Consider the following 16106-nt stretch of genomic DNA (forward strand, 5'->3'; position numbering starts at 1 on the left):
TATATATATATATATATATATATATATATATATATATATATATATATATATATATATATATATATATATATATATATATATACACACACACACACACACACACACACACACAGTCAATCATAAGGCCAACCTAAATATTTTGAGATAGCTTCGTCATATGTATATATATATATATATATATATATATATATATATATATATATATATATATATATATATATATATATATATATATATATATATATATATATATATATATATATATATATATATATATATATATATATATATATATATATATATATATATATATATATATATATATATATATATATATATATATATATATATATATATATATATATATATATATATATATATATATATATATATATATATATATATATATATATATATATATATATATATATATATATATATATATATATATATATATATATATATATTTATATATATATATATATATATATATATATATATATATATATATATATATATATATATATATATATATATATATATATATATATATATATATATATATGACGAAGCGATCTCATAATGTTTAGTTTGGCCTTATTGATTTAAAAAGAAGTGCTTGCGTCGCCCTCAGGAATGTGAAATGTAACGCTGCATCAGCCAGTTTTGAACTAGATCTTTGATCTTTGGGAGGTTTCGAATGATCTCTATGAAGCATCCGGAAATTATCTATATTTACAGTTTTACATTTCTTATCATCCTATAACCAATGCAAAATGTTATATTCATAATAAGTTCAGTGGCTGCAATAACTAGGTACAATAACAATCTGCATAGAAAAATATACACTGAGATTTCTAAAGATTTAACTTCTCCAATCATAGAAAACTGATGAACTTTGAGGGGGGTTCAAACCCTCAGCTCGGATTATTTGCTTCGCTCCTGTGGCTTGTTTGGCGGGGAGGCACTGAAGCTTTGTTTACTCCCAATGTATTAGCCACCTCGTGTTATTACGGACCAGGGAAGCTATCTGCCCGGTGATTGGAGATAATATAGAGGCAGGATACTGGTAAGAATACAGTAGCGAGAGTAGATGAATGTGGAGGGAGAGAGAGGGAGTAGAAGGAGCAAAACAAACCCGCCAGGCAGGGGCTGTGGGGCCTCATCTCCTGCCCCTCGTGCTGCAATGCCTCCTCTGAAGCCACTGAGGGATGCTTCTCAAGGCTATATTTGTTTATTAAGTTGTATTTACACCTACTGGTTTATAATGTTAGGATAATTAAAGAAATACGTGCCCCTATGGGTAGGATACTTTGCCACTGAATCTAACCTAACCAGACCCTAGTCTTATGCTGCATATCACTTAGTTGCCAATCAGGCCTTGCACAGTTAGTTTCATGCATATCTAATGATATAAAAGTGTGCTGAATAAGTAAATATTGACTCTAACGTTCGATAAATAATGATACTGTAAGTAAAGTATGACCTAATTAAACTAATCGGCTGTATGTTGTTCTGCATTATCCTTCTGTGTAACCAATCAGACATTAGATTTCAGGGGTGTTTTATGTGTATTCTGTCATGCTCACTAATGGGATCAATGAAGGAATATGGACTTTAGGACGAAAACTACACCAAGGTCTAACTGTCTCCCATAACCACACCTAACTTAAGTTTTGTATAACATCATTCATTAATAATCACTTAAGCCGGGGATTTTGTGGTTGTGTATAAATTAAATGATGTTCAGTGATGTGTTTATTGAAATATTATAAAGTTATAGACTCTAATACATGGACATGAATCATTTCACCTCTAAATGTAACCTAACCCGACTAGTAAATTGTGGACTGCCACAGCTTAAGTCTGCACCTGGTTGTGTTTACATATCTACATTGCCTATGACGTTATCACTGTTTTGCAATATAATTAGTGATTAAATAAAGAACTTTTGGAGTGTAATTTGCATATATGAACAATTTTACTATTAATGCTAACCTAACTAGGTCACAGTAGTCACTGCTATTCCCCTTGACAGTTTTTTAGAGTATGGGCATTTAATTTGTATACTAAATGATGCTTACATAGTGACAGGAGAGTAAAGGCTGACTAAATTTCAGGTAGGCCTTGGTGAACATCTTGCCTTGGTTGGTGAAGTGTCAGACTAGTGTTTCTGTAAGGATGCGACAGAACTTTGATTCCCCTGTAAAAGCCTTTTGTGCTTATTTTATTCTGCATTCAGGTAAGTTTTCTCATTGTTTCTGTGATGCTCCAAGGTAGGGCATCACACTTATGGTGGGACGTGATTGATAAGAATCTGGCATAAAGAGAATCTCAATCCTGTTTATCTTCAAGTTGAACTGCATCAAATCAAAGTTCGTTTGTACACTATATGCCTGTGTAGAAATTATATGGATAAACATGAATTATACTCTCTACAGAGAGAGCCTATATGTAAAGGTTAGGTGCCCTCAATAATATTCAAGAATTGAAGTAATAGTGGTCATTCTTAATATTAATTAGTGGCTGTTGCTTGGAGGCACTCCTGACCATTGATTGAAGGAGTTAGAGTTATCCCTTAAGCTGACAAAATCAATCTAGATTAACCTAATGAATATAATGTAACAGAATAAACTTCTCTTCTGTTTGAACATGTGTAGTACTTACCTTAGGAAAGCTTTACTCTTAGATATTTTTAATTATTCAACCATGATATTGCTTCCAACAAATATTTTACTATGCCAGTAGATTTTTTCTTTGTGTTCTGTATAGTACAATGTTACCAGTAGTCATTTGTACAGTGCACAAAGTGCTATGATGTAAATTTTCTGTTTTAGAACAATGTTATTTTAGTTAATCGGTGTCAGTGCATCAGACATTTTTTTTTACATCTTGTCAGTTGATCAATTTTAAGTATTTTAAATCTTGTATATCAACCATATATTAATGATAATGTTAATAATATTCTTAATGATAATGTTAATAGTCAATTTTATCTAAGTACTGTGGAAGTGGCAATAAATAGTCATGTGACCTTAGAGGTTTTTGTTATTAAGGTAAGATTTCTAAGTAATTACAATAACTTAACTAAACTCTTACCAAAGATTTTAGATGTACAGGTTAGACCCCCCAAATTTAGAATTCCATAATCTGACATAATTGTAATTTGTGAGAATGGTTTAGATTTACTTGAATAATGTAAATTTGGCAGATGCCGCTATGACGTAGCAGTGCATGTGTTTTCTGTATCCTTCTGTATGCATATCGTATTAAACAATGATACAGTTATAATACAGGCTGACTAAGACTATGGTCGGTGTTTTAAGGTGCTCTCTTAAAGACCACCTATAGTCTGGAATTTTCCGTAGTCTGGCAAGCCTCAGATCCAGCAGTTGCCAGATTTGGGAGGTTTAACCTGTATTGACTTATTGACAAGGTATAGGTGGAATAGCAGCTGTTGGTAACTGCTTCTCACTGCAAACCACACAGTGATGTGATGCTTGAGAGAGAGATTGACAGCACATTGATTAATTTTAGTGCTGTGAATTAAAAAAAAATTGGTATCACCATTATATTATTCCTTTGACTGGTAAACTCAGTAACTTTGCCTTTTTTTTTGTTTTAATCTATGTGTTATTTTTTAGAGCTTGGCATATCTTTGAATTTTTTGGCTGTGACTGACTTTTGTGACTTTGCTGCTGGATCTGGTGCAACTGACTTTACATCTCTATTTTTGGCTCTCAGAGTGCAATTTGTGACCTTGAGATGAAGTGTTTTTTCCCGTGCAACTCCACTAAATTACAAAATAAACTTTAGTGCTATAACAAAAACATGTTTTTGTTAGGCAGAGAAAGATATATTTATTAATTTTAAAGAATTTATTTAGTCAAAACACATCCTAAACTAACATCTACAGGTTATTCTCCTCCTCCATGTCCTTCTGGTCCATCTTCTCCAGGAGGTCTATGGGATCAGGTCAAGATTAGCGAACCCACTCACAGCAGGGTTCGCTATTCTATACATGAAGACATATTGGTTCACTATTTTTTACATGGGCATAATCTGTTTTTTTTTTTTTTTTTTTTTTTTCTCTGTTCTTGACATGAACACTTCGGCACTTCATCACCAGACATTTCAATAACTGATTAGATTCCAAAACTTCTGTTCAGTTAACCATTATAAATCCTCACTAGTTTAATAGGAGTTTTCATATGCTGGTTTCAATTTCTATATTCAGATATCCAGGAACTCTCAAGGTAGCAGGGATCTACCGTATGTTTATGGAAGTTGTGAAACAAATACTTTCTACCTGAGTTTTTGTTTACTAGATGCAGGTTAGTTTAGGATAGATTAGGCTAACCTAACTTAACCAAACCAAACCAAACCAAACCAAACCAAACCTAACCTAACCTAACCTAACCTAACCTAACCTAACCTAACCTAACCTAACCTAACCTAACCTAACCTAACCTACCCTACCCTTCCCTTCCCTACACTACCCTACCCTACCCTACCCTACCCTGCCCTGCCCTACCCTGCCCTGCCCTGCCCTATACTACCCATGTTATTTTCATTACCACAGAATTTTCATAAGCTTTAGTTTACTGGATGCACCTAACCATATAATTTTCTTTCATTATTGATCAATGAAATTTTAGTGTATTATTTTTATTGTTTTTTCTTTACATCAAGATATATGGGTTGGCTATTCTTTACATGAGGATCATTGGGGTTCACTGTTCTTGACATGGAGATGGGTTTGCTAATCTTGACATGATCTGATCCATGTTTCCTCCGAGGAACATGTGCTCCTCAAAGTTGACCTCATCCAGGGAGGACCTCTTTTCCCGGAGGATGTCCCCAGCCATACTGACATTTTTAGCCAAATTGGACTTTAAAACTGGTTTAAAACAGCCATGACAATTTCTTTAAAGAGTCTCCTTTGTTTCTGCTCAAATTCGTGAAAAATTGTCAGTGCGACTTTGCTTATTCCACCTTTCTAAAAATGTTTGCGACTTTGAAGTTCATGGTGTGGCCAAGTCACAAAAGTTGCAACTCAGTGCTGTAATGCCCACCTCTGTTATTTGTTTATTTATTTATTTATTTATTTTATTTCATTTTATTTTACTTTTATCTACATAATATTAGAATATCTTGGTAGTAAGTTGGTATTTCCAGTTTGATTTCTAATTCTGTCTTACTTTATGAGTGTGGTAGTCAAGTGGGTATCGCCCGTTTCTTTAAATTTGTTTTGTATTATTATTTATTTATGAATATTATTATTATTATTATTATAATCATTATAATAATAATGATAATAATAATAATAATAATAATAATAATAATAATAATAATAATAATAATAATAATAATTATTATTATTATTATTATTATTATTATTATTATTATTATTATTATTATCGTTATTGTTATTATTATTATTGTTGTTAGTATTATTACTACATAGTAGTAGTAGTAGTAGTAGTAGTAGTAGTAGTAGTGTTGGGTGGTTGAAAGTAGTGTGTTGCAACTGACTTAATGTATGACAGTAGGACATTCATGAGTGGTGGTGATGGTGTTGGAAATTCCACTTGCTTTTATTATTTACACTTTATATTTGTTATTTCTAACTTATTACAATGTACGTATTATGTTGATTGTTGATGATCCTGAGTCACTTAGTTTCCAAACTGTTGTTGTTGATCTGTAATGTGTAGATGTAATTCTTCTTTTATTATTTCTGTTTCTGTATATTTTCAGTTATTCCTGTTGGTTTGAAAAATACATCTTTGTCCATTGCTGTACCAGGAAGATGCTGGAACACACAATACTTCTGTTGTGGACATTAAGCAAAAGTAAGGTTACCATATAACTTTATCTTGTATAGTGGAGACTCAATACTCGAACTTAATTAGTTCCAAATGGCTGTTCGAGTATTAAAAAGTTTGACTATTAATACCTATACATCAGGTAATTCGTTCCAACCATTGCCAAACTCAAGTTTAGAAAAAAGCAGGGGTTTAATTTTGCAGTCGCCGCTAGCATTGGCGCACAGAAGCGGGTTAGCCTGTCTTTCATGGGTTTGTTTCCTGGCAAACATTTCTCTTCCTTTGTTATATAGGTCTTGTTTGGTAGTTTTTTTTTCCAGAACAGGCCAGTTTCATCACAATTAAAGATCTGTTGTGAGCTTAAGCACTCCTTATCCACAAATTTCTTAAATTCAGGCACAAATTTCTCAGCGGCAATGCTGTCACCACTTGTAGCCTCGCCGTGCCTCACAACAGAATGAATTCCAGTTCTTTTCTTGAACTTTACTTACTTGCTTTAAAATCATCATTGGAGTCAGATGCTGTATCAGAAATAAGATCACGATGCAGCACAAATTATGCCCTCTGACAAAGAATCACCAGCCATCTGCCTTTGGTTTATCCACACAGTCAACAATTTTTTCATTTCTTCCACTGCCTCAGGTCGCTTAAATTGCCTTTTTACATCAGTCACCACATCAGAAGAAGAGCTCTCTCTTCTTCAGTGTTGTGCCTACTGTAGATTTAGCCATACAGTACTCAGCTGCAAGATTGGTTATTCTTCTTCCTTTCTCGTATTTATCAATAATCTCCTTTTTCCTTCCGATGATTGTCACTACATTAATTCTTTTAGGCTTATTCTCACCACTAACAAGCCTCTTCAATGCAAGCTTCTAAATACAAAAATACTCTGGAGAGAAAGTGCAGGACAATGTTATTCTTATGACAGCGGAGGAACAACTGGCTGCGGTGGCCTGGTGGGGCGGGTGGGGTGGCGGAAAAGGAGAGACCCTTTGTGTACAGCCATGTTGATGGACATTCAACTAATAAGTATTTTTTTGAGTATTAAGTCAAAATTTTGCGTTGGACTATTGAAAAGTTTGACTATTTATACGTTCGAGTATTGAGTCTCCACTGTATTTCATTAGATTCTCTAAACATTAAATTAACTTTTTGTGTAATGAGTGATTTCTGCATATATTTCTTGAATGCCATCTATGATTTGAAAGAAAGATGAAGCAGTAATGACATGGCTGTATTTAGGAAGCTGTCTATCTACTGTATTTATCTGTCATCGTCTGATGTCAGAGAGAGAGAGAGAGAGAGAGAGAGAGAGAGAGAGAGAGAGAGAGAGAGAGAGAGAGAAATTTCAATCTCTCACTCGTAAAAACATTCTCTCCTTGCTTGTGCAGTTGCTCAGCTGCTATTAACATCCCTTTTACACTTGTTCTCCTTTACTCATTCCTTCCACCTCACTAGTTTTAAGTTAATCACTGGTAAATAATAAAAAGAAAATAATTCATAAAATGTTTATGATGCAAGGCAGCTAATAGGCACTGAGTGATGTGAGGGTGAAGAACTTGTTCCTCTGTATTTTTATACCTGCAATGGAATGATATTCTGAAATTTTGTTTTGGTTATTCATCTATGTTGGTCTAGTGAATAGAGTATATGCTTGTAGGCTATATACTTCTATTTATAATTGTGTAAAACACACCTCATAAAAGAAAGAAATTTTGCAAATCCACACTATGATGAGATGCATTGGTATGTTAAAAAGTTTCTTTAGAACATTTATTCCTTTAATAGTATTCAGAGAAAAGAATTACATGGAATGAGATGAGTGATCCTGTAGCTCTAAGGATAATATAAGTAAAGGAAACTTGATAAAAGAATGATCATTCTTTTTTAGGTTTGGCTTAAGACTGAATGATGCCAACTTCTGAGACAGAAAATGAGAAATCACTTTCCAGCATCATGGAAGAACATCAGCTTACGAATGGAAGCAGTGGAGTGGCACTGTGTGAAGACATGTTTGATGAAGATGATACACCCTTGATTATTGATGAAAGCTGCTTGCCACAGGAGAACAATCATGAAAAGTTAACAGGCAATGAAACACCAAAATTAAAAGCAAAAAAGAATGTGCAAGAAATGACAGTCTTGTATCCTTGTCTGGAGTGTGGGAAGAAGTTTAGACGGAAAGCTAAGCTTCAGGCTCACCTCCTCACCCACAAGTCCAAAGAGGAGATGGAATGTGAGAATTGTGGAAAGAAGTTTCGCAAAGTTGAGTTATTATTTGATCACGTGTGCAGTGGTATTGGCAACAGCTATAAGTGTTCGGACTGTGATGAATGTTTCAGACTCAAGAGAGATCTTACAGTTCATCAGCAAAAACACAAGAAAGTATCCACTTGTGATGAAGCATTGGATGACAAGGGCTCACCTGAAGATTTGGATTTTTCCTCCTTTGTTGCTTCCTTTGTAAAATGGCCCATCTCATGTACTCACTGTGGAGATGAGTTAGCCAATCTTGAAAACTATAATGTTCATATGGCTGCTCACAAGGAGGGGCAGCCTTGTGTCTGTGCAGTGTGTAAGATGAAGTTTTTGTGCAGAGACGACTATTTACTTCATAAAGACCTTTGTCATATAGAAGGAATTTTTGAGTGTACACGTTGCAGTAAGAGATTTCATACTGAAAAGAAGCTTGGTGAGCATTTGGAAACACACTGTGGGGAGGGAACATGTTGTGATGCTTGTGGACTAAATTTCATGAGTAAAGATAAGCTAGTGTCTCACATGAAAGTTCATAAAGTGAATGTATTTGTGTGTGGAAAGTGTAAAATAATATTCAAATGTAACAGTTCTTTTAAGAATCATACATGCAGTATCCAAGACAGCAGTGAGAAGAAGTTGTATACATTTGGAGAGTCTCTAAAGAAAAAAGTAAATGAACATTGTCTGATTTCAGCATCAGCCATTGATGAAAGTGATAGTGAGGATGCTGATCTCTGCCAGGTGATTAATGAATCTCACATTTGTAAGGTGTGTGGGGATTCGTTTAAGCAGAAAGATGATCTTAAATTACACCTTACAAATCATTTTCAATGTATAGAGTGTAAAAAGTATTTTAAGAACCAAACTGATTTGGACATGCATGCATTTTTGCTTGCAGAAGAAAAGGTTTATTCATGTTGTCTGTGTGAGGCTATTGTGCATGGTAAGAAAGAGCTTGAGTATCATCTGTCTCAGCATTTAGGATCAGATGATGTGCCAGTGGATGATTTAGAATGGGATGATAACACTGAGGGTGTTCAGAATGTTATTCCTAGTTTAGATTCTACAGAATCCTCACAGCCCACCTTGTTGGAAAATTCTGTTGGAAATGTTAAGATCCACAAAGTTGTACCAGCTGGCAATAATGCGTTGAAGTGTTCAAGCTGTGGAAAATTTGTCCTTTTGAACCATAGCTTCTCATCACATATGGAAGCAAATGCACCAGTAACTGATTCAGATGAAGAGTTTATTTATATCTCCAGATTGGGAAGTCCACAAAATAAAAACAAGCAGAAAGAGGAAACTTACTGTACATGTCACTATAAATTAAATGTTAGCCTAAGTGAACAGAATCCAAGTAAATCTCTCAGTGAATATGAATGCCAAGAGGTTCAGAAGCTGATAAGTGCATCTCAAATATCAACCCATTTATTTCTACCTAAATCAACTCATGAGTCTGTTGACTCTAAATCAGAATCATTCCTTAGTGAGGTTACAGAAGACAACTCTTTGGTGCAGATGGATGTAAGTAATGATAGAAGAGGAAATTCTGATGAACCTGATGACTTTGATGAAATGTTAAAGCCTGAGACAGAGGCAAACTGTAAGGCATCATTAAATTCCAATCAATTGCTAAATGGAGATTCAACGAAGAGTTCTGCCTCAATTATCTCAGACAATGTAGTAAAAATAGATGGTAAGAATAGATGTGAGAACCCAAAAGTGTCTTCACAAGATTCAGAAGTATCATCTATTAAAAGAACTGGTATTAAGGTAATTAAAGTTGATAAAAATGTTGAAACTTTACCTCAGAAAACAAATATGAAGGAAATTGTATCGAATAGTAACATAGGAAGTGAAAATATACCAATTGGGAAACCTGTTAGAATTTTAGTCTCAACAGGATTATTTGGAGCTTCTGGCCTCAATGTTACATCACTTCCTGTAGTAAATAACAGTGAGCTAAAGAAATCTGCATCTTCACCAAAAAATTCTGTTACAAAGAGATCACAACCTGAAATGAGTCTTGTTAACCAAGAGGAATTAATTTTGCACTCTCTTACGGGAGATGATATTAGTAGAAGTTTCCCGGAGACTCCTGTATCCATGCCAAAGAAAATCAAGCAAGAAAAATCCATTAAAAAGGTACTACCTTCAAAGCATAAAGATAAGACAGAATTCATTGCTTCCCAGTCCAAGGATGATTCATTGAAGCTTTCAATCAGCAAAAAATTAATTACTAGCTCTAGGCCTCAGAAAGTTAAAGCTGATAAAAGAAAAAATGTAAACAAGCAAGTATTGAATTCTTCCAGTGTTACTGAAATGAAGGATCCCAATAAAGTAGATCCAATGCTGAGACCTAGAGGTAAAAGAGCAAGACCATCAAAGAGAAGGCCTCCATTTAGGAAAAGTGAACAAAGAATAAGTAAAACAAGGCCAGATGTTTCCACGTCAAATACTAATGGTAGTGAGCCTTGTCATGTTCCTGAGAGCAACATGATTTTCAAAGTGGAACAGCTTGCTTATGAATCAGATGATGATGAAGAGGAGGAGGAGTCTCTTGATTTTAGTGGAATTAAGAAGGAATTCCTTGCCTCAGATGTTTTCATTAAGGAGGAGGAATGGGATATTGTTGACTTTTGAGTAAGGTTTATATGATGACGAATTTACCTTTGTAGTATCTGTTATTATATTAAATTAATGATGGGCATAATTTTAATGCATTATTATATTTCAGTTAAGTTGCATATGTGCAATTTGTGTACCAGTTTTTCTGGTTTGTTAACAATGGATATAGTGACTGAATTTTTCACAATTTTGTATAGTTTAGTTATTCCTCTGGAGTTCATCATGTTTATAGCAAGATAATTTCTAAGGTTTACCATGACTTGACTTTTATAAATTTTGTTTATTAGTATTTTATTTTATGCTATTAATAATTTATTTCTGTGAAGCTTTTTAAAACTAATTTTATGATGATTTCCTGATATTCTCTTTGCTTCAGCAATTTGGATTTCAGTGTGTAAATGATTATTGTTATTTACAAATGTTGGATTTTACACTTTTATTTAGTCTATCATGTTGAATCTTTTCAAAACCTGTAACTTACGAGTTAGGCTTGATATTTTTAGGCATGCAGTTTTATTTATGTAGAAGTGAATGTATTCTGTACATAACTTGTGTTTTTGTTTTGTGATACAGGAAGCAGCTTTATATTCCTTCATTGTATGACTTCAAAAGAAATATGGGCAAAGAAGTGGAGTATTTGTACATATATAGATGGTAATTGTCCTGTAAACAGTGCAAATTTATAGAACTATTTTGTGATTACAAAATCAATTTGATAATGAAATTTTTTTTAGTACCTGAAAGTACATAGCTATATTTAGTTTTTTGGACAGATTAACAAAGATTAAGATTGTATCATTACCTTACCATAATATTTCTAGTGTCAGAGTTGCATTTTCCTTCATTTTAAGCAGCAAACTATACATCTGCTGTCACCATTACAATTTATTGGATTTTATGGATGGATACTTTTATTCAATATCTTGAAGTATTTACTAAAAGCTTCTTTTTCTGATTCCATATATTGTCAATCAGAATTCCTTCTTGCTTTTTTTTTCTTTCCCTTCAAATGCCAAACTCCATTAGAACATACCAATCCAGAAAGTTGTCTCAGGTCAGTTGTGTGGATCACTAAATATAGTATATTATGTACAGCATTATGTTCTCTGTTTTAATAAAATACTGTGCATAGTTAAGTAAAGATCTTGTTTGATGTACATTCTCCACTTAGGTGAAATGCAGGAAAGGGAACAGATCTGTTTTAATGGTGAAGGCATGCATACATAATTTCTTTTGTTATGTGCTGTGGAGAGTCCAAGGTAAGCTGTGCAACTATTTTTTTGTGTGGTGAGATTGACAAAGACTGGCCCTCTGCTTACTGAGAGACCTAGAGGTTAAGATTTGAGAGAAGGATTGTGGATATGATTATGAATTCATGTATGTGTCTTGTCTTGGCTACTCTCCTTTGTAAGTGGTGTTGGCCTGGTAGTATAGATAGTTTATAGGCAAAGACTTGTCCACAAAATTATTTCAGAAAATATTAGGTTGACTTAATCTAACATAACTCAATTTTTCATTTACCATATTTCTTTCTCACAAAGGATCTAGTGATATAAAAGTATATTTTGTTTAGAAATGTACATGATCATTCGTTTACTATTTCCACAATTCCTCCTATCCTTGAATTTTTAGGTGACTCGTTATCTTTTCAGTCACTGAATTTTTTGTTTGTTTATTTTTATATACATATGATCTAATATAATAGTATATAATTCTGTCATGATTTGCATCGTGCCAGATAGTCATTGATTAGCTTGGTGATCTTGTTTTAAAATCAAATTGCTTATGTCAGAACAAAGAAAAGTTTCTCATGAAAGAATTGACACATACTGAAGTTTGTCAGATTTTTTCATCAACTTAATCTCAAGTGTTTCTTTTTTCTTTGCCTTAAAGCAAAGTATTGTTGCTGTCATTCTGCTCTACATAAGTTTTCTATTTTTGACAAGTTTATTTTGACTTATGGCTGCTCAACAATGATTATTGGCCATTCATTCTTGATACTTTCATGATATGTCAGAAACTTAGCTGAAAAGAAATACAGCTTTAACAGTGATTTGCTCCTTGTAATAATTCAGCAAAAGTGGGTGCTATATTGAAGTAATAACAGGTAATGTGATTTGCAATTGTGAAGAGAAAAATGATGCTAGATACACGCACGTTTATCATGATTGTATAGGTGTGTTTAGAAGTGGGATTTGGCTGTGTGCTGTATGATCATTTGGTTATGAATTCATTCAATGTAATACTTTGTGATAGGTAATTTGAGCAATGTAATAGGCTTCTTTCTGCATTGTGTGCACCATAATTCAGATATGCAGTAAATTCAAGGATGGAGACCATTGATATAGAAAATGGATTCCTGCAGTAGTTTAGTAAAGAATTATTGTCTGACTGATGTTATTCAGAAAACTTGAGATGATTTTAGGAAATAGTTACTGTATAGAGGTTGGGATGTTGTACAGTGGTCCATAAGATTTTCTTTAGTGAACATTTGCCCAGGCCACTCTGTGTGGGGTTGCTTACCTGATGTATAGACAGATTTAGAAGTAATGGGAGTCGGTTGGCTCTCATATCAACACTAAAGCTGTTTGTACCACAAATGAAAGATAGCCCTCATAGATGTGTATTTACGAGTAGATATGTACAGTTGAGATGAGAAACTAACTAAAATACTCTTTTACACTGTATTTCCCTATAATCCTAAGTTCTTTGATATGTCATCAAGCTCTTTACAGTTGATAAATTCAAACATATCAGCAACTTTGAGTTTAAGGAAAATATCAGACACAGTGTTATTTGTTATTCAACTACTGACCATGACCAAACACACATCCAGATCCCTTTCCCTTCTATCCAGATCCCTTTACTTTCTGTCTAAACCTGGAGAACCACTATAACCCTAATTGTTACTTTACATTTGAGAAGTGTGATGTTTTATGCATGTGAGGTTTGGATTATTCAGGTAAGAGCATGTTAAGAGATCTTAACATATCTAATAAGCCTAATGAGATGGATATTTGATTCTAATTAGCAATAGCAGTTCATCATTAGTGGAACTGAATAGGATACTTAGAATAATGTGCATTGGTTCTGATTATATATTTGTTTATGTAGAGATTACATAAAAGTGATAATGTGAAGGATATTATACCTTTGATATGATTTAGTGCCAATAGGCTGATTAAAGAAAATATTTGATGGGAGCAAGAAGAAAGATATGCAAATTCAAGTACCTAATGAAGTCATGTACTTGAGTATCATGTTGATCAAGACTGACTGGAAAAAAAAGTAACTAATGATGATGATGATGTAGGTGATTGCAAGATAACTTTCATTAAAATAGCTAATCAGGTGTCTATTAATTAGATTCAATCATCATTTCTCAATTCTCTCTGAAGATCTGCATATTGATTTTCTCTCTTAAAGTCTTTTAACATCAATTTTCGGATTTACTATGAATTAATGCATTCTGCCTTTGTTTTATATATATATATTTATATATATATATATATATATATATATATATATATATATATATATATATATATATATATATATATATATATATATATATATATATATATATATATATATATATATATATATATATATATATATATATATATATATACACTAATGACAATGAGAGAGAGAGAGAGAGAGAGAGAGAGAGAGAGAGAGAGAGAGAGAAATATCATTAAATTGATTGTTCCCGTATCTGCTGTCAGCCAGGTAATGGTGGATGCTACAGAGGCGTCTCTCAGCTCCCCCGAGGTCGTTGGTACACAGTGGCGCTGTAGACTAAAGACAGTCGTGGTAGCCTTGCATTGTGAGAACCATTTATGTATCTATTCCATGGTCGTCTTTTATTCGTCCTCAATAATTAGTTAGTCAACGATAAGGCAGCACACTTGATTGGCGGGGCAAGGTGCGTGTGGATCCTTCGGTAAGTTGCCACAGGATTCCGTAGGGAGACAGATTCCCCATTGCTTCCTGCAGTCGTAATCGCTAGTAGCTAGAGAGAGAGAGAGAGAGAGAGAGATGAGTCTTGCAGAAAGTTATGGAATCGGCGGTCATATGTACCACTGGAAAACTATAGAAGAATGGAGTGATACCAAAGTGATGCTCACTCGTAACCCATTGAATTTCTAATGAATCAAGCATATGAGATAAGTGTTTGAAATAAAATACAGGACATTGATGTAAAAAAAAAAAAAAAAATGATAGTGTATATTAAATCAATACAAAAGTTTAACGCAGAAAGTAGGAAGAACATTCTAAATAATTAATTACCAGTGCGGCAACAGTCTATCCCGCGTGCCTGCTGGTCAGGACAAAGGCCTGGCAGGCGAAAAGGCTTGGGACACTGGGACACCAGACTGCACTCACCGCCTTCCAGCAGACAACCCGCCTCGTTCTGGGTTGGAAATCATTGTCAGTGTGACAGCGTGGATTGGACGCGCACTTGAAGTTTATTTATGTGTAGGAATGTGCGCATAGGAATGTGTGACACATGACAAGGGTCAATTGTATCAAAACAATACAAGTTTAATGTGAAATAATCTGGTCGGGTATAAGGTGTGAAAGATCGTGGCATGAGAAGAAAAATGTGTTGATTATGCAAAAGTACGTTAATTATGTGCATGTACTGTCATAAATTAACTATCCGACATGTAGTAAATAAAATGATGGATACATCATAGGTAACGGAAAAATAAGCGAACAAAGCCAGCATAAGCCATAATGATTTAAACAACTTTCTTTTCTAGCAACACATCAGAAAGCAATGCTAAATGAATAAAGGTCACCCACTCCGCGCAGATTTTCGTAACCAGTTCTTCCATATTCCTCTCAAACTCACCTCGATCTCTGAAACAGATTTTTTTTATTATGAAGATTAAACGAAAATAGATAACTAGATAAAGATGATGATGATGATTATAATAATGATAATAACAACGACAACAACAACAACAACAACAATAATAATAATAATAATAATAATAATAATAATAATAATAATAATATTATTATTAAATTTTTAATGCTTACTTAAATATAGGTTGGTTTTTCTTTTAGTTAACTTGTTGAAAATGCACATTAAACATAATAGTAATTTTGGTTAAATGTTCACATTATTTTGAAATATCGGTAGTCTAGTGTTTATAGTTCCAGAGAAAAGGACTGTCCAGCATCGCCCTACCATCCGTTCCCCCAAAAATGAAAAACGTATGCCACATCGCATTGGTCTGTTCTTGCATGTATTGAGCCAACACCTCAGGATTTCAAAGCGTCTTGCATTCTCATAAAAAAAACTATTTTCGAAGGCCAAAGAGATGATTGGTCAAGTCCTCATAAGTGTTTTCTACACTGATAATGCAGAACCCTTTT

At 33.6% G+C, this 16106-nt stretch overlaps 2 protein-coding genes across 4 annotated transcripts in view; one reads left to right on the forward strand and one right to left on the reverse strand.

Annotated features, from left to right (window-relative positions):
• Positions 1–722: 722 nt before the first annotated feature.
• Positions 723–11856, forward strand: LOC123500034 (zinc finger protein 585A-like). Of its 3 annotated transcripts, none has more exons than XM_045248648.1 (4): positions 723–1069; positions 2121–2242; positions 5761–5855; positions 7720–11856. In XM_045248648.1, exon 4 carries the CDS (start codon positions 7737–7739, stop codon positions 10728–10730), a length of 2994 nt encoding a protein of 997 aa, XP_045104583.1. In that variant the 5' UTR covers positions 723–1069; positions 2121–2242; positions 5761–5855; positions 7720–7736; the 3' UTR covers positions 10731–11856. The 3 variants fall into 3 exon arrangements, with proteins under 3 accessions (XP_045104583.1, XP_045104585.1, XP_045104584.1); XM_045248650.1 differs by having other exon boundaries at positions 2121–2130; XM_045248649.1 differs by lacking the exon at positions 2121–2242.
• A 2502-nt stretch (positions 11857–14358) lies between these two features.
• The window catches only part of LOC123500037 (U-scoloptoxin(19)-Sm1a-like), a 3283-nt gene continuing 1535 nt past the window's right edge, over positions 14359–16106 (reverse strand). Inside the window, exons 3-5 of the mRNA XM_045248660.1 lie at positions 15577–15584; positions 15009–15132; positions 14359–14730 (exon numbers count right to left, since the gene is read on the reverse strand). Of these exons, the coding sequence (XP_045104595.1) occupies positions 14603–14730; positions 15009–15132; positions 15577–15584 (260 nt within the window). The 3' untranslated portion in view covers positions 14359–14602. The remainder of the gene's footprint in view (positions 14731–15008; positions 15133–15576; positions 15585–16106) is intronic.

This window comes from Portunus trituberculatus, chromosome 50 (genome assembly GCF_017591435.1).
Source record: "Portunus trituberculatus isolate SZX2019 chromosome 50, ASM1759143v1, whole genome shotgun sequence".
In the NCBI taxonomy this organism is placed as follows: Eukaryota; Metazoa; Arthropoda; class Malacostraca; order Decapoda; family Portunidae; genus Portunus; species Portunus trituberculatus.

Coding starts and splice junctions, on each gene's coding strand:
- LOC123500034 (XM_045248648.1), top strand. CDS start 7,737: ATGATGCCAACTTCTGAGACAGAAAATGAGAAATCACTTTCCAGCATC.